Source organism: Syngnathoides biaculeatus, chromosome 2 (genome assembly GCF_019802595.1).
Source record: "Syngnathoides biaculeatus isolate LvHL_M chromosome 2, ASM1980259v1, whole genome shotgun sequence".
Taxonomy (NCBI): Eukaryota; Metazoa; Chordata; class Actinopteri; order Syngnathiformes; family Syngnathidae; genus Syngnathoides; species Syngnathoides biaculeatus.
The window spans coordinates 41060596-41085947 of record NC_084641.1 but is presented as its reverse complement, the minus strand read 5'-3'; the positions used below and the strand labels follow the sequence as shown (position 1 = coordinate 41085947).

General features: G+C 40.7%; 1 protein-coding gene across 3 annotated transcripts in view; it reads right to left on the bottom strand.

Moving 5' to 3' along the window:
• dip2ba (disco-interacting protein 2 homolog Ba) overlaps positions 1-25352 on the bottom strand; it is a 115911-nt gene that overhangs the window by 52506 nt on the left and 38053 nt on the right. For all 3 annotated transcript variants that reach the window (XM_061805771.1, XM_061805776.1, XM_061805785.1), the window contains 16 exons: positions 22452-22571; positions 22177-22374; positions 21471-21562; positions 21287-21397; positions 20273-20396; positions 19906-20015; positions 19669-19771; positions 14073-14137; positions 13892-13985; positions 13693-13812; positions 13487-13601; positions 5868-6007; positions 5639-5775; positions 4904-4984; positions 4692-4819; positions 4503-4617 (listed from right to left, as the gene is read on the bottom strand). In XM_061805771.1, coding sequence (XP_061661755.1) covers positions 4503-4617; positions 4692-4819; positions 4904-4984; positions 5639-5775; positions 5868-6007; positions 13487-13601; positions 13693-13812; positions 13892-13985; positions 14073-14137; positions 19669-19771; positions 19906-20015; positions 20273-20396; positions 21287-21397; positions 21471-21562; positions 22177-22374; positions 22452-22571 — 1853 coding nt within the window. The remainder of the gene's footprint in view (positions 1-4502; positions 4618-4691; positions 4820-4903; positions 4985-5638; positions 5776-5867; positions 6008-13486; positions 13602-13692; positions 13813-13891; positions 13986-14072; positions 14138-19668; positions 19772-19905; positions 20016-20272; positions 20397-21286; positions 21398-21470; positions 21563-22176; positions 22375-22451; positions 22572-25352) is intronic.

The window sequence follows — 25352 nt, the reverse complement described above, 5'->3', positions numbered from 1 at the left end:
CAGGTCCCACAAAACACAGACAACCAGATTCAAGGACAGCTTTTTCCCCAGAGCAATTAACTCCTTGAACTCAAACCACTGAAATAACAGTACTGTAACAATTATTATGCAACGTCACTTTTATCCATTTATATATTTATTTTAGCAATAACTGTGCCTTGATGTTTTATCTATTCTTTTTTACCTAAGATGTTCTTCGATTTTTACTCTATTTTATTGAACCTTGCACCTTGTGGCGAAGCACTCATCATTTTGTTGTATGCACAACATATAATGACATTAAAAGCTTTTGATTTTGATTTTTGATGTTCATCCCCCACTTCAGGTTCTCTGAGACTGTAATTCCCAAGAACCTGAAGGTCTCGACTGTTGACACAAGACAGTTGGACAGCGTCAGGGATGGCTGTGGTTTAGGATGCCTCCTGAAGTCCACAATCATCTCCACAGTCTTTAGACTATTCAACGCCAGGTTGTGTTGACCACACCAAAGCTCAAGTCTCACCACTTCCTGTTGATACGCAGACTTGTCGCCGTCTTTGATGGGGCCGCTGACCGTGGCGTCATCTGCGAATTTCAGGAGTTTGACAGTCAGATGCCACGAGGTGCAGTTGTTCGTGTAGAGCGAGAAGAGCAGAGGTGAGAGGACACAACCTTGGGGTGCCCCGGTGCTGATAGTACGCCTCGATAAGGTGGTGTCCCCCAGCCTCACCTGCTGTGTCCTGCCCGTCAGGAAGTTGTATATCATTGGCACTTCCTGGTCCATCACACTCGCCTCTTCTACTCTTTCATCTCTCTCATTTTCTTCACTCATCAACTTCTCAAAGTATTTTTTCCATCTATTTAGCACACTATTGGCACCAGTCAACACATTTCCATCTCTATCCTAAATCACCCTTACCTGCTGCACATCCTTCCCATCTCTATCCCTCAATCTGGCCAACCTGTAAAGATCCTTTTCTCCTTCTTTCATTTCCAACCTGATGTACATGTTGTCATAAGCCTCTTGTTTCGCCTTCGCGACATCTACCTTTGTCCTATGTCGCATCTCAATTTATTCCTTTCACCTCTCCTTTGTCCTCTCAGTGTCCCACTTCTTTGTAAGCCTCTTTCCTTGTATGACTGCCTGTATTTTGGGGTTCCACCACCAAGTCTCCTTCTCCCCTTTCCTACCAGAATAGTCCAGTCTTCCCAAAGCTCCTCCTGTCCATCGAGAGCCTGTCTCACCTATTTCTGAAAGGCCTCACAACATTCTTCCTTTCTCAGCTTCCACCGCATGGTTCTCTGCTCAACCTTTATCTTCTGAATCTTCCTCTCCACCACCAGAGTCATTCTACACCAAGATCCTATGCTGTCAAGGAAACCCTCTCCCCTATCACTACCTGACGGTCAGTAACCTCTTTCAGATATCATCTGCACAAAATGTAATCCACTTGTGTTCTTCTACCACCACTATTGTACGTCACCCTATATTCCTGTCTCTTCAGGGGAAAAAATGTGTTTAACACTGCCATTTCCTTCCTTTTTGCAAAGTCCACCACTACTTGTCCCTCAAAGTTCCTTTCCCAGACTTCACTTTCCCATCACTTCTTCATTGCCCCCTGTTTCCTTCAGCATTACACATGTCCACAGGTCCATTACAATCTACACAAATCACAACACTCTCTTTATCTGGGATGCTCAGAACGACTTCATCTAGTTCCTTCCAGAAATTCTCTTTCAACTCTAGATCACATCCTACCTGTGGGACATAGCCGCAAATCACATTATCAGGGTTCATACACTTCCACAGAATCAAAATTCCATGAATTTTCCATGACTTTCCAAGTATTAAATACAAAATTCCCTGACTAATATTGGATTGACTAATTGTGGTAGACAGCAATATTACAGCTATGTGATGGTGTGTTTTCACTTTAATAATAAGTAGGCGCATCATAATGACTGTGAAATTTAAGGTTATTAAAAATAGAAACTATAATTACATGTTGAACATATATTTTCATCGAAGGTTAATGTTATGTTGCCTATATTAAAAATACAGAATTAGCTATTCATGCACTGTATCGTCTGTGCTTTCATCCTTGATCAGGCTGTGCCAAGGTGGAATTTTAACATTATACACGATCTCATCCTGTACTTTCTACTTTGGCTTCAGACCTGACCTCTTTCACTCAAAAAAAGAGAAAATCTTGTCCAGTTGCACCACTTTTTCTCCTATTATTCACATAACCCGAGATTCATTAAAGCAGCAGCACTTTTTTTTTCGTTTGTTTTTACTTTTACCATTATTATCGAGCGTAAACACAAGCAGCATCTCTAACTCTTTGCTCTATACTGCCCAGACTGTGTGGGTGGATGGTATTTGTAATTATGAATGTACCCCTTTAAAAGCCGAAGGTGGGCGGCGTCAGGTAAACTATCAGGAGACTGTGTGCTTCCGTGTTGAAAAAAAACCAAAAAAGTCAGGCTGTGGTTCACTGCTGGATTGGTTTTCATGTGCGCTGAGAATGTCTCTTAAATTTTATGCGCGTGATTTTTCGTGCTCGACTGTGCAGGTTTGAGAGTGGGATTGCGCCAGTCAGCTCACAGTGACTGAAAATTCCATGAAATTCCCTGACCCAAGCCAAATATTTTTTATTTACCGGACTTTCCAAGACCTGGAAAAGGCAACGTTTCTTTCCATGATATTCCAGAAATTCCCTGACGCGTACAAACCCTGCATTATACATAACACCCTCAATTTCAAGTTTCATCACTCGATCTGATACTCTTTTCACCTCCAAGACATTCTTAGCCAGCTCTTCCTTTAAAATAACCCCTACTCTATTTATCTTCCCATCTACTCCATGGTAAAATAATTTAAACTCTGCTACTAAACTTCTTGCCTGACTACCTTTCCACCTGCTCTCTTGGATGCAGAATATATCAACCTTTCTCTGAATCATCATGTCTACCAACTCCTGGGCTTTTCCTGTCAAGGTCCCAATATTCAAAGGCCCTACACGCAGTTGTTGGCTCTGTGCATTCCTTTTCTTCTGCTGAAGAATCCGTTTTCCTCCTCTTCTTTGACTTTGACCCACAGTAGCTGAATTTCCACCAAACACGTTAGTAAACATGCAAAGTCTTGGTTCCAAACCAACAAAGTTAATGTCATGGAGTGGCCAGTCCAATCCCTGCACCCATCAAGAATTTGTGTGGTGACATCAAAAATTCTGTTTCTCTTTCAATTTTGTAAATGAATTGTGGAATGTTGTTGGGTAATCTTGGGGTGGAATACCAGGTGAAAGACGCCAAAAGTTGGTTGACTTCAATGCCACACAGATGTGAAGCACAAAACTGTGGTCCATCTATCCATCCATTTTCTGAGCCACTTATCCTCAAGAGGGTCACGGGAGAGCCGGATCAAATCCCTGCTGTCATCGGGCAGGAGGCAGGGTACACCCAGAACTGGTTTCCAGTCAATCGCAGGGCACATGGAGACAGACAACTGTCTGACACACAATCACATCTAGGAGCAATTTAGCGTCTCCAATTCCTGCATGTTTTTGGAATGTGGGAAGAGATTGTAGCGCCCGGAGAAAACACACAAGCACGGGAGAGAACATTAAAATTTCACACAGGCGGGGCCGGCATTTGAACCACGGTCTTCAGAACTGTGAGACCAATGCTCTTTAGCTGCACCGCCATTCCATCCAAAATTGTGATCATACAGCTAAATATTAATTTAGTGATTCAAAGGAATGGTAAATCCTAGAAACAAAAAAGTGTCTTCAAAATAGTTGTTTGTAAATTCAACTGCAGACTGCTATTTTTCAAACTCACCCTTTTTAACAAATTGCCCAATTGCACAGCCTTATGAGTGTGTATATCATGAATGCTGGGTATTGTTGGTTTTCTGAGAATCTACTGCACCAACTGGTAACCTGTTTGAGGTGTAACAAAAAATACACTCGAAACGTCAAATTGGACTGCTATTATTTTGAAAACTACTGTATGGCAGCTAGCTGAATCGTAGCTGTGTGAGAAAATAATGTAGCAGTCTATATCTGTACTCAGATATCTTTCTGCAAACATCACAACCACATGCATGGGGGCATTAAAAAAAGATAAAAATCACAGTTTTACAAAAAGCAGCTCAATTGAGTCATAGCAACTCAGCAACAATGGAATAAAAACAGGAAGTAGAAACCTACCAAATGTAAACCATTCACAGGACTACACTGAAACACATGCTATGGACTAAAGTGTTAGACACTCATAAGTATGGAAGGCTGTTTATTTGACATTAAATTCCTGTGGCTATTTTTCTCTCATCATTCTTTTAGAAAAAAAAAATCTCCCAAAAATTACAAAAACAAAAGGCAAAACATAAAGGAAGTTCCTCCTTTTATGTTGGCTAAAAGGAGGTCATGTGCACTGACTGCTTGGATCGTATCGAGATGTCATGTCATACTTCAACTTGATGTTGGAACTCCATATTTTAGGGACAGACCGTAATATACCTGCAGAACTCGACTCATCCATTGGAAGCTGTCCTCCTCACTGGCATCAGGCCGTTGCTCAGCCACGATCACAATTCTCTCATCATAAAACACAGTCACTGAAAACACGGTGATCCTGGACAGAGTCAGAGGGAAGAAAATAATAAACAGCATTATACAAATCATATTACAAAGAAGGCAGTGACTCACCTGCCCCTGTAAACTGTTTTGACCGGCTCCACAGCGAGGGCTGTGGCCACCAGGTCGTCGGTGCTGTGGCGTCGTCGGCTCACCATCAGCAACCCCTCAATCTTTCCCACGACAAATACCAGGCTGCCCTGTGAGAAGTACACGAGCACCTCAGCGCCTACTAAACACATACTCAATATAATAACTTTATTTTTTATTTGCATAAGACTTACTGGGCCAACAAATCCAAGCAAACCCGTTCGGGTGAAGGGAACTACTCTTAAAGGCGCTCCAGATTGGTTGACAGGGATCACCTAAAGGGGCAAAACAGATTGTCACACGATTGGGTACCGTCCAAATGTGTATGATACTATATGATAGGAACAATGTGTCTATCTCAAGCATGTGAAAGTCATTTTTGATACAGGGCAGATTGTGGTTATGGTTTCCCTCAAAGGGTCGTATCACTATGAAACTATACACGTTTAATGACCTCATCATCTTATTATACATGGACAAAAAATTGATGGATTACGAGTTTTGAATCAAAAGTCAAGGATATTTTTTCTCCTATAGTTGAATTTCTGTAAAAAGTGCTTTGGTAATAGAAAAATACAAAATGCTTAAATATCGCAAATTATTCATTACGTATGACAACTGAAAACATTGGTATGGTTTGTAGCAGGAATCATAGAAGTTGGCAGAACTGATTGACTTTCATGAGCCACATAAAACGATGTGGGGCAAGATCTGGCCCTTGGGCCGTAAATTTGACATCACTGGCTAATCTGAGCTTCGTTTCCCGAACAATATGATATAAAACGCAGGTTCCTCATGTTGTTGCACGCAAATGAGTTTAAAAAAGATGTGTCCCTTCATATAAATGTTGTTGGTTTCATTTTTATAAATATTTTTTCTGGAAAAAAGGTAACTATCTCAAGATTGCTTCAACTTCGGCTTTGACAGACCTCAAAAGTGTTCTTGGTGACCCCAGGAAGGCCATAGTACATGGTGCCCCCTGCTCGAGAACTGATCAGAATCTCTCCTATCTCATCCGTTTTGCACAGCTGAGGAGAGCCATCTGGTTTCACAATGCACATCAGAGCTAAAATACAGATGAAGGTCAGAAAATTAACTCTGGGCATCTTATGTTATAATATTGGCAGGAGTTAGCATGTCTGGGTGTGTCTGGCGAACCTCCAGGCATGATGTGGCCGACATCTTGAACAGTGAGAGCTGAATTCTTGTCCTCAGTGTTCACTCTGATCACACCGTGGCTTAGCCCGCCCATGGAGAGGATGGCCCTGGCTGGCAAAGGAGCTCCTCGTGCACCGGGTCTGCAATGAAGGTAACAGGATAACATCCAATAAGTTTGTACCTACCCTACTTACCTCCGTAGATACACTGGGTATGGAAAAATTTCAGGCTCCCTTAAATGTTTTACTCTTTGTTATATTGCAGCCATTAGTTAAAATCCATCCATCCATCCATCCATCCATCCATTTTCTTAGCCACTTATCCTCACATGGGTGACGGGTGTGCTGGAGTCAGTCCGAGCTGTCAACAGGCAGGAGGCAGGGTACACCCTGAACTGATCGCCAGCCAATTCCAGGGCACAAAGAGACAGACAACAGTCGCACTCACAATTTCACCTAGGGGCAATTTAGAGTGTCTAATTAATGCATGTTTTGGGGTGTGGGAGGAAACCGGAGTGCCTGGAGAAAACCCATTGTCGGAATGATTGTGATTATAATTATCATACATCTGCTTCCAATAAAGAAATGCTTTGCTCTGCTCTTGATAACGTGGCCGCCTAGCAGGAGATAGCAAGAACAAAAACATCTAATCATCAGAACTGTTAGAACTGAAGGAAGGATGTTTGAGGACACTAAAATAGTGATTGTCGTACTCGGTCGGGACTTACGTAGGTTTGGCACTAATTCAAGAATAATTATTGAAGGGAGCGCGTGACATTACACAAAGAAAACGAGAGAAACAACTCGTATATCAAGCCTCGTCTTCTTCTTTTCCTTCATACGGCGGTTCACAAACGGCTATACAGATACACATTGTACAGATTCTGCGCACAAGTGTGATAGGTAACACGAATATAGGAAACTGTCAATGACGAATTCATCTTTGGGTTATAATATATTATATTATGTGGCTTCTCGGTCTTCCTCTGACTCCGGAAAGATCTTGCGCTAATATCAATGGTTTCTTCGTCGATATGCATGGAAATACCATTGAAATACCCCTTGCTGAAATACTTGAAGCCCTGCTTGAACGATATTTCACTATTCGGTAAGAATGCAAATGAAAAATCAGCTGGTAAATCGGACAATTTCGCTCTCGTCTTTTCTTCCTGCGACGCCATTTTTGCTAATTGTTTGTCTGAGGTTAGCAAGTGTGGGGTGACGTAACTTCAGGAGGCGTGGTTAAGTGCCCTGTACGGAGGGGTCAATTACCTATCTGACAGGAAATATAGAAATAAAATGGAAAAAAAGATAGAATTACTGGGAGGACATTTAAATATCTTGGAAAATAGGAACCCAGCACTCTATTATTACACCTGAGATATTCCAAACAAGCCTCCCACAAGAACAGGAGATCTCTTGCTGCAAACAGCTCAAGACATGATTGAACAACCACAAAATGACGTTCCTGGTTGGACAGAAAAAGAACCAGATTTGGATTGGGACGACTGAACTGTACAGACAATACCTTATTGGTGTTAAACAATCTGAGACCAGATGTTGATGTATTCACAGTAGTATCAAAATCTACACAGACAATACTGGAAAAATAGAGGAATGGTGACAACTACAGTGAAAACAGTGGCACATGCAATGCTGTTAAAAAATTTGCTCAAAGCAGTTCAATTACCAAAACAAATACCCATGTAAATGTGCAGTACACACATATAATACAAAGTATCATTAGGAAATGGATTTACAGATTAAACAGCAAAAGAAGTAGCAGCCAAAACATACTTTCAGATGATGTGTTAAACAAAATGCAACAACAAAGCTTACCAGGAGAACTAAATATGTGGAAAAATAAAGGTGCTACATTACAAAATGGGATTTATGTCAGCAAAGATAGAAAACACATTCTACCAAAAAATATTTTTAAGTGGGCGCCAATATTGAACATTGGGAAGTCTCAGGTCTCAAAAAGTGGAATGGTAGCCCTGGTACAAAGGCATTACATGACTCATGGATTTAACTTGGATGCAATTTTTTTTTTGTCTTGTTTGACCTGTGCTTGACATAATCCACAAGGGAATGTGCATCCAAAACTTGGTCAGTTTACTCAGACTACAAATCCATGCATCCCTCCATCTATTTTCTTAGCCAATTATCCTCACAAGGGTTGCGGGCCGTGCTGGAGCCTATCCCAGCTGTCAATGGGCAGGAGGCAGGGTACACCCTGAACTGGTTACAGGGGATCGCAGGGCACATGGAGACAAACAGCCTCACTCACAATCAGACCTAGGGGCAATTTAGAGAGTCCAAAGATAGACGAATGATGAAGAAAAAAAAAACTCACAAGTGGGTCCCTTTAAGGAGTTATTAACAACCCCAAACAGCTTTAAAAATTCCAAAAAGGGATACTTGAATTCATTTGTTGATTGAAAGAAGGTTATTGCTTTTGAAACCATTGTTAACACTAAAAACTACTTTGTTTTAATTGGCCACTTGTCAGATAGCTGTTCTCATTCCCACTGCCAAGGTCGCTGTAGTCCGGTTATACAGGGGTGTGAGACTGCTGTCATAATGGCGACTAAATAATTACATTTTGCTTTTGGGTGTTGGATCTTGCACAGATTCAAAAATAATACCAGTGCTATTAATTGATAACGAATGCACAAAAAAAAAGCTTGGAAGATTGTGTATTCATTAACTTCTTTTGAAAAAAAAAAAAAGTTTTCTAATGACGTGTCACCAGGAAATATCACATGCATCAAATTGATATGAACTGGAAAAAAAATGGGAAATTTATCAGCATTGATGTGTAAAACCATTTTTGTGCCATTGTCATGTTGGTGACAGTCTTTTTGATTTTTTATGTCGGATGCCTTTCCTGACGCAACCCTTCTGCATTTATTCGGAGAGAGCTGTAGCCATCCCAGCTAACTTCAGGCAGAGGGAGACTACACCCCGGGCTGGTTGGCGGCCAGTCATGGTGCAGATGTCAACACCATCACTGAGCGGGACTCAATCCCACGCTGCTTGCACTCAAAACGGCCCTCTGAGGGAAACCCTAACTACAACGTGGCCCGTAAGAGAAATGAGTTTGACACCCCTGCACTACACCATCAGATTGAAAAAAATAATAATTAACAAGTTACTGTGCTTTAATAACTTTATTATTGCCATTTGTCTCTTCATCCTATGTCTGTTTATGAATAAGCATCTAATGTTCATGCAGTTTTACCCAAACATTGGCATAGACTGAGAAATAGCTGAATGACATGGGAAAAATAGCAGAAAGAAACACGTGGATACACCTGACACGCTGTAAAAGGTCATCTCAGCTGGGTCCCCCAAAGGGAAAGGTGAGCAAAGTCCAGCAGACGGTGGGTGCAGATTGATAGTATCTGAAAATACCTGAAGGCTGGTGACAATTTAAAAGACACCTGACTCATTTAGTGGTGATTTCGTCGACACGACTTCAAAATGGCTAAATAATATGATAGCATGTTGGGCTGCAACATTGACAGCCGTAATTATATTATTCTTCATATGCTACTTTTGGACACCTGTAAAGCTGACAAAAATACATAACAACAGAACCAATAATTATACTCAGTCAACTATGCCTACCACACAAAAGATAAAGGGGCGCAACCTTATTTCAAATAACACTGATAAACAACTATGTGGCAGTCACTGAGGCATGAGGGGAGGACTCCATGTGTGCCTCCCAATGAATCAGTTATGCACTATTTTAATTCCTTGGCCGACTCTAATTGCTGAGGATTCCATCTATGGGCTTATGCTAAAGAAACCCCCATTTTCGTTCTCACCATTTACCAATATAATGCTACCTTAAACCCGAATCCCATACAAAAGTGTCTGTATACTATGGAGGGAGTTGAAGTATTTTAACCGCAAAAGGGTGAGGAACATTTTTTTTTTTGCTTGTTTACAAAAAGGAAAGAACTGGTTGTTATTAATGTAGAATGCAGCTAACAAGGTAAACTATAGTTACATCACATGCATGGGCCCCTAGGCCACTACTGCGTGTCATTCCAGCAGAAATCCCAACACAGTGTACCCTGGAGGTAATGACTAAAACAACTCCTAACATCACTTGTCAGAAATGGAATAGGGTTTATCCAACAACTAAGACAGTAAATGATAAACTGATATTTGTTAGCTTTACAGGGACAGGTGTTAAGGTGGGAAGTCTCAATAAAACATGGTGTCATGATATCAATCGGCAAACTGCCCCACTGCTCCCACACAGGCATGTGTGGTGGTGGTTGTGTTGGGAAAAAGTTGTATGACACACTGATAAATGCGCCAGGAACGTGTGCACTGGTATCACTACTCTTATCTGTGACTGTGTTTCCATCCAAAACAGAGGAGATACAATTGGCCGGATCCATCTTTGGACCTCCCCTTGGTTTCTCCCGAACGCGAAGGTCCTCTTGGAAAGATGGAGATCTGACATACATTGATGCAATTGGCATCCCACAAGGCATACCAGATGAGTATAAGTTGGCTAACTAGATTGCTGCAGGATGGGATTCCATCTTGTTATAAATAACCCCGAACAAAAACGTTAACAGAATCAACTACATACATTACAATGTACAGAAACTAGGTAATTACACGGAAGCAGGCATTATTGCCATAAGGGAACAACCAGCTGCAACCTCATGGCGTTCCAGAACTCCATAGTGGTCAACATGCTCCTGGCCGAGAAGGGTGGCGACTGCTCAATGTTTGGTGACCAGTTTTGTTTATTCCAAATTTCACAGAACCTGATGGGTCACTCACAAGGGCCATTCAAGGCCTCCGCACCCTGAACCACAAGATGGAGGAGCACTCTGGTGTGAACACATCAGCCTGGTCTAAGTGGTGGGCAAGAAAAAGTTTGGCAAATCTATAAACCTGGTGTTCTCTGTCCTAGTTTCTATAGCTGTTTGCAGCTATTCTTGCATTGCGCGGATGTTGTTGTATTCCCTGCATAAAGGCATCACTTAACCAACTCATAACCACTGTTATTGCCCCGACAAATTCAAAATTGGCAGAAATATATCCACTATTGGCACAACAGGGTAATGACAGTGATATTTTTGACCACGGTGATGACGTTACGACTTCTCTTCCAGGGCAGTTCTCTGATCCAGAAGATTAGAAATAATTAGTGCTATATTTTCCTCTGAGTGTAACTATGTTTGTTTTCATAAATATGATTCTGTAGAATAAAGCTGAAAGGGTGATCTATTGGATAATGTGAGGATTTGAGCAAATGTAGGATAAACAGTATGTAGAAATAATTGTAAATAAAATTCAGTAACTGTTCCTGCCTGCAAAGAACAAATGCTTTGCTCTGCTTTAATTCAGTAACTGTTTCTGCCGGCAATGAAGAAATGCTTTGCTCTGCTCCAATTCAATTACTGTTCCTGCCAGCAAAGAAGAAATGCTTTGCTCTGGTCCAATTCAGTTACTGTTCCTGCCTGCATTGAAGAATGCTTTGCTCTGCTCTCGAAAACGTGGTTGCAAATGTAGGATAAACAGCGGGGAAATGTAGAAATAATTGGGATTATAATTATCATACATCTGCTTCCAATAAAGAAATGCTTTGCTCTGCTCTTGATAACGTGGCAGCCTCCTAGCAGGAGATAGCAAGAACAAAAACATCTAATCATCAGAACTGTTAGAACTGCTGCCTGTTAAAGAAATGATGACCACACATATACTCAGCAATCTTCCACACATGCACACGCACATGAACAAACATGTACACTTTGTTTCCAACCGTTTTGCGTGCTGTCTCCTTTTTGTAACATCCATGTAAATAAGGGGCTTCAAAAAACTAAATAAATAGAGTTGCCGAGGAGAGGATAATCAGAGAGTGGAGTGGTGAATTGTACGAGACAGTTCCTCTCCTCTCTCATTGTGAGACTTAAACTGGTGTCTTTGCTTCGTTTTTGTCCAGTTTAATAAATGTCTAATTGGTAAACCTGACACCCATGCAGGCAGGGGGACAACATGCGAACTCCACACAGGTGAGGCTGGGATTGAACCCGGTGAGACCAATGCTTTCGATCTGCCCCACCATGCCGCCATTTAACTATATTTAACTATGCACATTAGTTAATATTGATGATTCAAGTTTTATTTACGCACTTTTTTCACATCTGACCAACCTTTACATAATATTAAATCCAACCATAGAAAACTCAAACTAAAACACATTACAATCACAGTGTTCCCAATTATTAAGTAAATATATGCATGATTTCAGACTTGCCCATTTGTCAAAATTATTTAAGATATTTTTTTCTTCATTAATGTTCGCATATGAGACACAACAAAACAGAACTGTTGAAATTGTCTGAACTTTGTATCCAAAATAGTGGTCCTTTTCTTCTTTGGTACGGAGGTAATGAAGTGCACATTTTCCCACAATGTGAAATGTGGACTTCGTAGGACCACAGAAAATTTTTCCACTTTCCATCAGTCCATCTTGGATGAGCTCAGGCCCAGAGAAGGCAAAGGCATTTCTGAGTGTTGTTTACAAATGGCGTTTGCTTTACATTGTACAGTTTTAACTTGCACTTTCAGATGTCATCCCGAACTGTATTTACTGACATTGGTTTTCTGAAATATTCCTGAGCCCATGTGGTAATATCTTTTACACATTGATGTCAGTTTTTGATGCCGTGCCGCCTGAAGGATCAAAGGTCACGGGCATTCATTGTTGGTTTTCGACTTTGCGCCTACATGCAGTGATTTCTCCGGATTTTTTAAACCTTTTGATGATATTGTGGAGTATAAGTGATAAAATCTCTAAATTCCTTGCAATTATAGATTGAGTAATATTATCCTTAAACTTTTTGACAATTTTCTCACACACTTTTTCACAAAAAAATTAACCTCGCCCCATCTTTGATGGTGAATGACTGAGCAATTCAAGGAAGCTCTGTTTATAAATAATCACGGCAACCACCAAGGCCCAATTAGCCCATTCACCTTAGGGATGTTCCAAACAGGTGTTTATTGAGCTTTCCTCAAATTTTTGCCACTGGTCCCAGCTGTCGTGGAATGGTTTGCAGCCATAAAATTCTAATTCTATTATTGGCTAAAAACAAAGTTTATTAGTTTCAAATTAAATATATCATCTTTGTCGTGAATTCAATTAAATGTAGGTTTACATGATTTGCAAATCATTGTATTCTGTTTTTATTTGTTTCATGCAATGGCCCAACTTCATCAGAACTGGGTTTGTACATTTTGTCTGACTATTTCTTTACTGAAGAGGTCTGGAGGAACTAATAACCTGTCTTGGATGTGGTCAGTGAAATGAAACTCACCTGTCTAAAAAATGTGATTAGCCAATTAATTCATCATTTGGGGACTTGGTGCAAATACTTTCACAGGGTTGGTAGCTTTTTTTTTTCTTAAAAAACATTTAAAAACAGCATTATTATTTTTTTTGCATTGTTTACTTTGATTGTCTTTGATATTTAAATTTGTTTGATTATCTCAAACATTCAAGTGTGGAAACTGCAAAAAGAAAAAAAGAAAAGAAAAAAAACTTCACAGCAATGCAGGAGAATATGGCCTTGATCAAACCTGCGAATGGCCACCGTCAAGGCCTCGGGTGATGTGGCACACGGACAGATGACCTCAGGCTTTAGACCATGAGACTGGAAAACATTCAGGAAGGCATCACATGATGAGACTGACCCTAATTGCACACAAAACAGAGAAAAGCCTCAACAAAATGAAACCAAAAGATTCTCTACACAAAGTTAAAATGTAAAATGTATGAGACTCACATGGGTTTGCTCCATCAGCTACTATAAGCATTCGTATGGAAGACAGATTGGTGTCCCTCTGGTCTTTGTGGGCCATCATTGCCCAGTGAAGGTCACGGCATTTTACTAAGGCCACGCGGGCTGTGAGTGAGAGGAAACAATGTGAAATTACATGAAATATCGACAGATAACCACCATTATATGTGAAAGCAAGGCAAACCTTTGTGAATGTGTACCCTCTGAACCCAGGACATGGGGCAGGCTTTCATGACTGAATAGGGCACAGTAATGGTGTGTATTCTATTCATGACACTCTGTAAAAGACCATGCACATTTTGTCAGTATTGGGATTGTCTACCAGTCTATTGGCTCCAGAGGGCAAATGGTAGCACTTATCTCACCGTTAAGACCCCATGCCATAAACCCATATGCTTTTTGCAGTCTAAAACATTAACCAGAGTCTCACCTGAAACGAAAAGCAGGAACAGATTAGTGAACATGGAAGACAATCATAGGAAGGAGAGCTCATGCTTTGTCCATGTAATGCATGATCATTATTGTGACTATCCATTAATTAATTTTTTATAGTGCTTGTCACCCGTTAGGATCCCAAGTGAGCTGGAGGTCAGCAAAAAAGCTTACTTAATTTAAATAAAAATTAAGTTGGTTTTTGTTCAGATACAGTACATGTGCCCTGTAATTTTAATGAGTGCAATAACATTAGTGCAAACTATGAGGGAAGAATAGCTGAAATCCTCATGATTTTCATAGAAGCCCATGCAAAAAAAGTATTATTGATTTGCTCGTAATTACAGCACAGTGTTATAATCAGAACACTGTATTCGTCTGTTTATTTCAGCAAATATTTTTTCTGTACTTTTTGTCCGACTTATTTGGATTAACGCCGCGTTCCAGCCATAATTCTGATACTATTAAAAGGATTTCGTTTGATGCGTCTTGCGTCTGAAACGACAAGCAGGGACACATTAAGTATAATTAATTAATTTCGGGTCATTGATGGATCCATGGACAGTATGTATGTGTGTGTTGTATGTTACGTGTGTTTGGATACAAAAGTACAAATCCTGTCTTGGTGCTACCCAATCAGAGCCAGGTTAGACTGGGTTATTATTCTTTAAAAAAAACAAACAAAAAAAAAAAACAATGGACACAGGAATTTTTTATGGACTTAATAAATAAATAAATTTTCATTGTTGTGGGAACATCTGCCAGGGCTGGAGTTAAAAAATTCATTCAACTGCAGAATATTGTGGAAACATCAGCACTTGAAGTTGTGTGTGTGTTCCCCACACAAACACACACAGAAAATTAATTGTTTATAAATCCTAACCACAGCGGCATAATATCATTAATCAGGCAGTTGCTGATTTTCAGCATCATTCGATTGAAAGGTAGGTGTCTCACATCACTGCCTAGCAGCTTGAGGCCGGACCTTATGTTACATTATATTTATTCTATATTTAACAATGTAAACGCTCACTGAGCGATAAAATCTCAGTTTTAAAAGCCAAGAGCCTGCAGAAAATGTACTATACATAAAAAGAAATTCATGTAAATAAATAAAAATAAAGACCATAAAACAACAGTATTATTAAAATGTATGGCATATGTTTAAAAAAAAACTGTGACAAAGCCCAATTGCTTTCAAATAGATACATGGTGTTTTTATTTTATTGTATTTTTATTTCATTAAAATCTGATACGATTTAAGACATTTTTGGGCCTTTTCGTTGGTGAATGACTTTATACTTGTGTGCAAAATGTTTAATATTTGTTTCAGTGTAATTTTTGCAAACAGAGCCTGTCTGATGCATTTGTATTTTTCTTTTATTGAAGACTTTTTATGTATAAGGTAGGCATGGCGGTGCAGCTGGAAAGCGTTGGTGTAGGAATAACTGTGATCATAATTATCATACATCTGCTTCCAATAAAGAAATGCTTTGCTCTGCTCTAGATCCCGTGGCAGCCTCCTAACAGGAGATAGCAAGAACAAAAACATCTAATCATCAGAACTGTTAGAACTGCTGCCTGTTAAAGAAATGATGACCACACATGTATTCAGCAATCTTCCACACATGCTCACGCACATGAACAAACATGTACACCTTGTTTCAAACCGTTTTGTTTGTCGTATCCTATTTGTAACATCCATGTACATAAGGGGCATCTTAAAACTAAATAGAAGTGCTGAGGAGAGGATAATCAGAGAATGCAGTGGTGAATTGTACGAGACAGTTCCCCTCCTCTCTCGTCGACTTGAACTGGTGTCTTTGCTTCCTTTTTTGTCCTGTTTAATGAATGTCTGATTAGTGAACCTGACAGTTGGCCTCACAGTTCTGAGGACCCAAGTTCAATCCCAGCCCTCCTCGTGTGGAGTTTGCATGTTCTCCCCGTGCCTGCGTGGGTTTTCTCCGGGCACTCCGGTTTCCTCCCACATGGGTTCAAACTGTGAATTAAGGCAAGGCGATCTGCACTGATCATATTCTTATATCCTTTCTGCTATTCCCCATTTGTGAGCCTGCAGGCTTTTTCTGAGCTAGTCAGTGGAAGTGATCATCATGAGTTGGCTTCTGGTCCCCGAACTGGTAACAACTTATCGAGGATGCTCTGACCAGCAAGACCGTACAAAAAATAAATCCTGGTGAATTTGGATCAAATGTTCTGAATACTCAACGTGGGACACCCCTGGTGACAACTCCTGTGGACTAAAACCATCATCTGTGTAATCTTAGTACCCAAATTGGAGCCGTATTCATTCAAGTTGAAGCTACGCAGCCTGCCTAGCCTAACCCAGTTCGATAACATCAAGTAACGTATGTAATCAAATATTTACCGAGTAGGTAATCATGTACCGTTAGTACTTAGACATCCGGCAAAAGTTTCGTTCAGAACGAGGACCGTGAGTACACAGTAGGAAGTTGGGCAAGTAAAAATGTCAACTTAAACTCGCTTATAGGCCCAGACCACCTTAGTTTACTTGGCTTACTATGAGACGGGTTTGTGATCAAACCGTGCCGTTGAAGAAACATCGAACGTGAATAACTTCCGAACTTGTATGACGAGAGCAGCGAGGGCTTATAGAAAATTTAACAAGTCTTATCTTATTTCATCTTAGTACCCAAATTGCTGCCCTATCGTTTACATTGAAGCTGCTCGGCCTAAGTTAGTTTACCTTAGCACGCTAACAACATTACCTATGTAAAGAATACAACGAGGCCCAAACATCGAACTTGGACTCAACCTTCAACTACTAGAGTGAGGGGTGAGGGCTATTGAGGTTTGAATCCCTCCACATATCCTTTAAATTGCCATGTCCTTTATATTTTCACACACATAGTAGGCGATTTGTGTACCATATATGCTGACTGTGTTTATGTGATTCCTTTCTTTTGATCTTAACTTTAAAAGTTTAGTGTCATCCCTATAAACATTCTAAAATAGATATTGAAATGAAAAATACATATAACATGATTCAATTCAAAGTCAAAACAATAAAATAAAGCGCGTCATCCATGCACAAAATTGCGGAAGTGTCATTCGACGACATCCAAGTGGTCGCCATATTGGCTGCATTCCCTGTCCGTGACGTAAACCCGGACATTCGCCATTGAAAACACGTGGTGGATCCTACTATGGGAGACGAAAAAGCCCCTTCTGACATGGCAGCTCTTTTCGAAGAAGAGAACATCACACAACCGAGTGAAGTTACCGGGGCAATATTACCCTACTGTTTTGAGCCATATTTAGATGACATGCGATCACAGCCAAACCACCTGAACGCCCTATCCACCTCCACGCGGTGGTGATAAACACTTCCGTGGCGGACATGAGCCACCGAGGCCAACGAGCCACCCCGGCCAACAAGGGCAGCGGCAGGCTCAGCCTCGTCGACAAAGCCGAGCTAAGGCTCGGCAGCATAAGCTAAGGCGGGTCGTGATCCACAAGGCCTGCGGAGGCCATCCTTCAGTGGGTGGTGCACAGAAACCTTTCGATGTGCACCTCGACACATTTTGCAACCCTGATTTACGGATTATGCCCCACCCCCAACTATTGTTTTTTTGAGTAGCTCTATACACACACCTACCAGTCATCTCTCGTCCATTGGACCCGTGCAATCAATTTTTCACTACGAACTGGGTCTCTTGCAAACTTATGAAGGGTAAATCCATCTTCCCGAGTGTTCAAGCAATGTCCAGGAATGCAACGAGCCGGCATTTTGGCTAACACGAAGGAACAACGAGTTACCTTCCTGGAGGTAAAATTAATAGAAAAACAAGTCCACTTGAGGGCGGTCCTGCCACGCACGTTCCTTCCTGCTTCTTCTTGAAAACAAATCCCTCGAGAGAATTTTCATGGCGGGAGTGGTGAAAAAAAAGCATGGGTCCATGTCAGCTGCCCTTTTTTCATTAATAACATACTAAATTCATTCATTTCATGACAGTGGCCCTTTAAATTCTTCTGACACACCTACGGCACATCTCCCCGCTGTTCTGCTGCCTCATACATGTCCTGTACTATTCTAACATATTTATCTGCCACACCAGACTTGTGCAACTGTCCACAGTTTGGGGCGGACCACGTTATCGGTCTCTCATAACATAACAAAAGATCTGCGTACGTATGACAGCCGTGCTAAATGTGTCGATGTGCGTGTCGGATGGCGTTGGGATCACCGGCAAAGGCTGCTGCGTCGGCTTGAGGACAGCAGAGGCTATGAACAACGCCGTAAAGTGGCCCAGCTCGGCACCATAATAAGCCATCTTGGCGCAAAAAATGAGCCACCCCAGCCTGCCGCCAGCCTCGTCAGCCGGGATGGCTCGTCGCAGTTGGCCACCGGATATGGGTACGAAAGGTAAAACTCGGCACTGGATTCGCAGCCCCCAAATTTCACCAAACGTAAACATCCTGCATCTTGATTTGAAAGTGGCGATAAAGCTGCTCTTCCACTGGCTATCGCCGTAGCATCTTGCTCGCATCCTATTGGCTGGGAGGGAAGAAAATTTTTACCCATAATCCTTTTCGTTTCCCATTGACATTTGAGTGTCACAGAAAGACATGCTGTTGCACGCTAGCATACATCGGTAAAGTACAACTTTTTTGTGAGTTTTTCGTTTGTGTTTTTTGCAAGTTAATTGATCTTTCTTCACCGTGGGCCCCCAGAAACTTTAGTGGAAATAAACTGTTTGTGTGCGCACATTCGTACATATGTTTTCTCTCAGCTGTCTGTTTACCTCTTCATCTGTTCCCCACAACGTCTTTTGCTTTTCACTCAACTTCTCTTCGCATAGTCGCCCAATGGCAAAGGTAAATGAACATAACATTTTATTCTTCTTTACATTATGTACTTCAATTACTTGTTTTACGCCGGGGGGTCAGGAGGCTTGGAACGGATTAGGCTACTTACATGTAAAACAAACTTACAAAACATTCACATAAGGAAACGACTCCTGGAACCAATTAATTTCGTAAGTAGAGGTACGTCTGAATGACATTTACTTTACAATGCCTATGTTCAATGTACTTTAGAATTGAAAGTTAATTGTTCTTAACAAAAAAGGATGTGATGTACTTGAATTATTGTGCTCTATAACATCTGTATATCAGTGGCAATAAACCCCATCTGCGATTCTATCTATATTACATATGATGTACTATATTGATATATGAGAGTTTTGGGGAAATATATCATTCTAAAAATTTGCCATTGTGGCAGGTTGAAACATACCATATTGAGATAGAACAAACCCAGCAGTTAAAAAAAAACTGTGTACAGAATATACAAATAAAAATGACCAATATAGCAGGACCATGGAGCAATAACCGTCATATAGCAGAGTAATAGTGTATCTGTACTCAGTTGAAACGTTGCAGTGACTAATTTTTCAATGGCTTGGATTCATTGATTCTGAACTGGCGCATCCTGGGACTCACAGTCTCAAGTCTAAAATGATCTATGATATCATGTGAAGTACTGACCTTCACAGTAGTTACACGCCTGCGTCAGGGCTTGACAGTGAGTCAACATGGAGAGCTTGGAAACAGCCACACCCATCACGGTGCCCTCCTTACTGGCTTTGTACTGGAATGAGTGGAAACAGACATGAGAGAGTAAGTAAAGTTCCACCAGTATGTTTCATATGAAATTATATAAGATTACATGTGAGATTTCAGAAGCTATGTGAAAAGAAAAATGCATTCCCCTTCAGTGACTACCTCAATGTAGGCAGTGTCTGTGTTGGCAGTGGGAATATGCGGTTGCCAGTCTTTGGAAGGTTTGGTCAGGTACTTGGTGTCCGTCACCACCCATTTCATTCTTGGCCATCCTGGTAAAAGTGAACAAGTACAGTTTTTTGGCTGGATGTAATGCAAAGCGAGACCTCATGATGAACCCCACTCAGACAAAGTTTTCACTTTGCAGTTTCAGCTACTACAGTGGATGCAGAAAAGCCACCCAAGCAAATCTTAACAACACAATGTACCATCCCACCGAAGATGGCCTGTAATAGGTCTGCAGGAAGCACATATGAAAAATGCTGAACCAGTAATACATATCAGCGATGGAGCCCTGGGAATGGCTTACCTTTGAACTGAATGATCTCCCCATTTGGTGTCTTGGGCAGTCCTTTGAGACATACTTCGCTGGTCAGTGCCAGACTGACCCCACAGCTGCCCAAGAGGAAGCCAATCTGCTGGCTGCCTGCATCCTATGGAGAGAGACAATGGCCAAATAATAAAATGGACAATTAATCACTACAAAACTATAGATCAGACTAGGACATTATACAGTGGGGGTTGGAGTGAGGTAGATCTGCCCAACCGCAAATAGTGAGAAAAATGTGAGTAACTGACACTCACCTAAAAAGGTTTATAATTTCCAAAAGTAGATGCCAGTAGATGGAATTAGAGCATTAGTCTTCTGTTAGACAGGGCAAAGTACTGCCTACGGGCCACAGGTAGCATGTCCAAAGTCTGTGATCACCCAAGAGTCTTTATGAATTCCAAATTAAAAGTAAAATATTTGGTACTTTTATCTGGCACAATCATATATTTATTGCTATCTTTTTATTATCACATATTTCTAAAGTGTGCCAATGAGCCAGCTGTGTACATATAAATGGCCCTACAAATGTCCTTGACTTGGTAGCTAACTTTGGAATAAATCCGCCACTTTCAAGCACTGGCCTTCAATGCATATGCTGCATGTGTCACACAGATGGCGCACACACTTACTCACAAGTGTACAAAGTGTTACATTCCTATGTAAAAATGTTTTCACTGTCTTTATGATAGCTTCCTTTTTAAAAAATTTCTGGGCTTCTCTTCTGAGTATAGAGTAAATTGACGTAGTACCAACTCCTTCAATCAGCTGCTGGTTCTTATGGTAACAATTTGCCGTTGCCCCAGTATTTGGTACGGGGTACACACACTCCCTTGTATTAGACAGGAATGCCCCCTCACAATTGGTTAATTTCATCAATGCTGAATAGTGTGTGCTATAATTATTAATCATTGAGGTTATTTTGATGATAACAAGTCACAGACGAAAAAGCAAAATGTGTCACTTTTACAGCTTTATAGATCACATTGTCCTTACTTGTTTCGAAAGCGGTACTTCAATAGGCACAGGGATGACCTCAGCCAACAAACAGCCATAGAATGCAACCCAGAACATACCAGGGTCACTGTTTGGGTACACCAGCGCCACCTAGCAGATGAGATAATAAATTTCCACGTCAAGTGTGTACACACTCAGCATGCGGAGATTGACAAGCTCGTACTCGATCTCCAGGTTGTAGCACAGGTTCTGTCTTTGTGCCAAGTTTATTCAGTAGTGTGTAAGCCAGTTTCAGACTGCGACTCCACAGTTTGCCTACAAGGAAAAAAAATCTGAATTCCGTTGGAAAAATGGGCCCTGAAGTTCATACAATTGTCATCATCATCATCACATGACATTATAGCACCTGAGCCAACGGTACGTCTCACTCATTTCATCTCATTTCATTTCAGACAGCCTGAAAGAATTAATTCTGGTAGTGTTGGTTTTTTTTCAACACTTTCTCAATCGCTAACATGAAGTAAAGAGGAGAAAAAGAGAAAAGCCAGGGGTATCCAAGTAGTTTAGTTCTGTGTTCTGTGTTATGACTTAAGATGTAATCACTACTTTAGCTAAAGATGTCAACCACCAATGTAGGTTGTTGTGTTAGCACCCAACTGTTTAGCTGCCACAGAGTTTGTCACTTGGCTCTTTTGTACAAGAGTTTGAATGCTTTATGTATGTGTTATGGTTTTTGTTGTCTGTGTTTGATTGTTTCCAACAAACCGTGTAGTAGAAACGTCAACAGCTGAGAATACTAATTATAGGAATGAATATGCTAATTAAATCTTGCCTGAAGAGCTATTAAAGTTTTTTTTTTGTCAATTTAAACTGGCTTTTTAATCCAACTTTGAGTGACAAGTCCATTTACAAAGTGAATTGTTCTGCACCATATGTGAGCGTGTAGAGGGGTTTTCCTGTGATGTCCAGTGCTGTGAGGGCAGGGCTCTTGGCCTGGGTGGCCCCCCAGCGGGCTAGGGCTGCTTGTAGAGCAGGAGGCCAGTTACTCACAACACCGAGGGGCTCCCCTTTTACCGGGATGATTTGACGGCCCTCTGGCTTTGGGGTATTGGGATCTGGCTGGGGAACTGGATGAAAAAGAGGTTAAAGACAAAGGTCACGTGGGTTCTTGATTGTAATGAATGGAATGTATCAATCTCCTCACTTTCGATGATCTCCTCAGAGTCGTCTAGGAAGAATTCACTGAGTGGTGGTCTTTTGGGCCGTTTGAGCGTATTTAGCAACTGTTGAATCTTAGTGGACACTCTGCTGTTGACAGGCACACCTGCAGCAACAACCACCACCATCAATAAACAAACAATCCAAAAAAGCACAACACATCCATACATGAAATTCTAACATATTTATATTGTAGCACGCAGTGATTCACACAGCTGGGGTCAAAATTAGCAACAAGAAAGATTTGAAAGCTACTTTGACAGATAGAGGCTGGAAATTTGAGGAAAAACAGAGCACAGGACGTTGTGTAAGTTGGAAAAACCTGTGAAAATTGACAGTGTGGAAAGCAAGCTGAGACGGGCTTCTTCAGCATCCCTCCCCGTCCCACTCATATTACCTTTTCGCAATCCTTAATGAAAGGCAAGATGGATTAATGGAAGAAGACAAAATATATGTGATTAGCGGCATGTTCCTTGAATTAATTGAACACACTCAATGATGAGTGTCATTATCGCAGTACTGTTAAACAGAAAACACAAATGTCACAACTCCAATAATAAAAAGTTGCAAAAGCTCAAAAAACATTGAATGATGCAGTGCGCACCAATAATTGCAGTAGTTCAATTCAAAAAAGCGAAACTCAATTCACATTTGAGAGATTCACTGCACAGTGTGAAGCAGTTCATGATTCTAGTTTTAAGAATTTTGATTATTAAAACTCACAACAAATGAAACAAAATTTTGCAACAAATTTGACTGTTTTATAGACAGCTTCCAATTAATAATTGATAATTGTGAATAAAGTATGACTTCAATATTTGTCATGAAATAAAATGTCTTTATTACATCAACCTTGTAATGGTGGACGCAGTTGCAACATAAATCAGTGCCAGTATGACAATTTGATGGTGAATCATCAAAAATATGTTTTTGGATTAATTAACCTTGGCAATTCGGTTTTCAAACCTGGAGACAAAAGAAATTAAAAATAAGTCTATTAAGGCAGATTAATTAGATCCCATGTCAAAATTAAAACTCAGCACTGTATTTAGCAAACAAACAAATACCATTACTAGTCAAGTGAATTGGATGGTTTATGCATGGACAATAGTTTTCATTTCTATTTTGTACTTCAATGTACTTCTTTTACCCCTACTAATGTAATTACATCTTCTCTTGCATGAAATTTATGTTACATATTTATATTTTGGAGGCATGGTGGACAGCTGGCTAGAACGTAAGCATCATAGTTCTGAGGACTGGGGTTCAAATTGCAGCCACGCTTGTGTGGGGTTTGCATATTCTCCCCATGCCTCCTTGGATTTCCTCCAGGCACTCCGGTTTCCTCCCTCATCCTTAAAACATGTATGGAAACCCTAAATTGCGCATAGTTGTGTTTGAGAGTGTGACTGGTTGTTTGTTTTTATGTGCCCTGTGATTGGTTGGCAACCACTTCAGGGTGTACCCTGCCTCCTGCCCAAAGATAGCTGGGATAGGCTCCAGCACTGCTGCAACCCTTGTGACAATTAGCACCTCAGATAATGGATGGATATTTATATTTCCTATATCCACAATTGATAGTGAAACAATGCAATTTTTTTCATCTTATTTCAAAAATATTTATTGGTAACAATAAATAAATAATTATTAATCATTAATACATAAAATGCTTTTAACAGACACACGTGACGGAGTAATTCATTTCTGGTTCTGACAAGTCATGCTGTGCAGCTGTGTATTATTTTATATTTATACTCCTAAACGTATTCATTGGCCTACAGTGGTACCTCGACTTCTGAAATTCATCCGTTACGGAAGTCGTTTCACAATGTGATTTTTTTTTCATAAGTCAAAGCACATTTTACATGTAAATAACCTAATCCGCTCTAAGCCACCCGACACCGCCCCCCGCCCCCCACACACAAACCCATCGCCAAAATAAGCATTCAAAGTACATCATGTAAAGAAAAAGAAAAATGATGTTCATTTATCTTTGCCGTTTGGCAACTTTGCGAAGAGAAGGGTGAGTGACAAGCAAAAGGCATCATGGGGGACAGAGTAGGCGGCAAACATTTGACTCACACCACTTTAATTCCACTCAAGTTTCTTGGGGCCAATGGTGAATAAAGATAAATAAACTTCCAAAAACCAGAAACAAAAAAAGTTGTACTTTTCCAATTTGTGCTATCGTAATTTGGTGACAGTTGAGTATCCGAAGGAAATGCAAATCATGATGGATAAAGATTGACGTCCCTCCTCGCCAATGGGATGCCAGGAAGATGCTACGGCGATAGCCAGTGGGAGAGCACCTCTACCGCGCTACACAGACCAAGATACAGGATGTTTACGTTCCGGGAAATTTAGGGGCTGCGAATCCAGCGCCCATTTTTTTCCTTTCGTATCGTTAATTTCCCAAGTAGGCGTTTTGTAACCTAAATTTTTCATTACTAGAGATGTTCGTATGGAGAGGTACCACTGTATTTTGTTGTTCAAAGTTCGTTATTCTCAGTGAAAATGTGAGTCCGGCCTGGCCTTTGTGACAAATGATTTGTTTCACCAAATCCTTTATTTCAATGCTTTGCGACTGCATGACACAATAACTTACCGATTATCATGGCTTTGACATCATGTTTACCTATACCCTCAACACCTTTCTGACACTTGTTAAACTATGGTAATAAATCTAGCCTTTTCGAGCCTTTTTGGAGAGAATGAGTGACGAAAGAGAACTTTCGCTTCCTCAGCTTGTCAGCTGCTCAGTGTGGACACGGTGGTAATGTCAGACGCAGGATTTTTTTTTTGCCACAACGCGGAACAATCAGTATCACGGCCGTCGCAAGTTCAATTATTTTTTTTTTTTTTTATAAAATATGGAAGTTCCGTGATA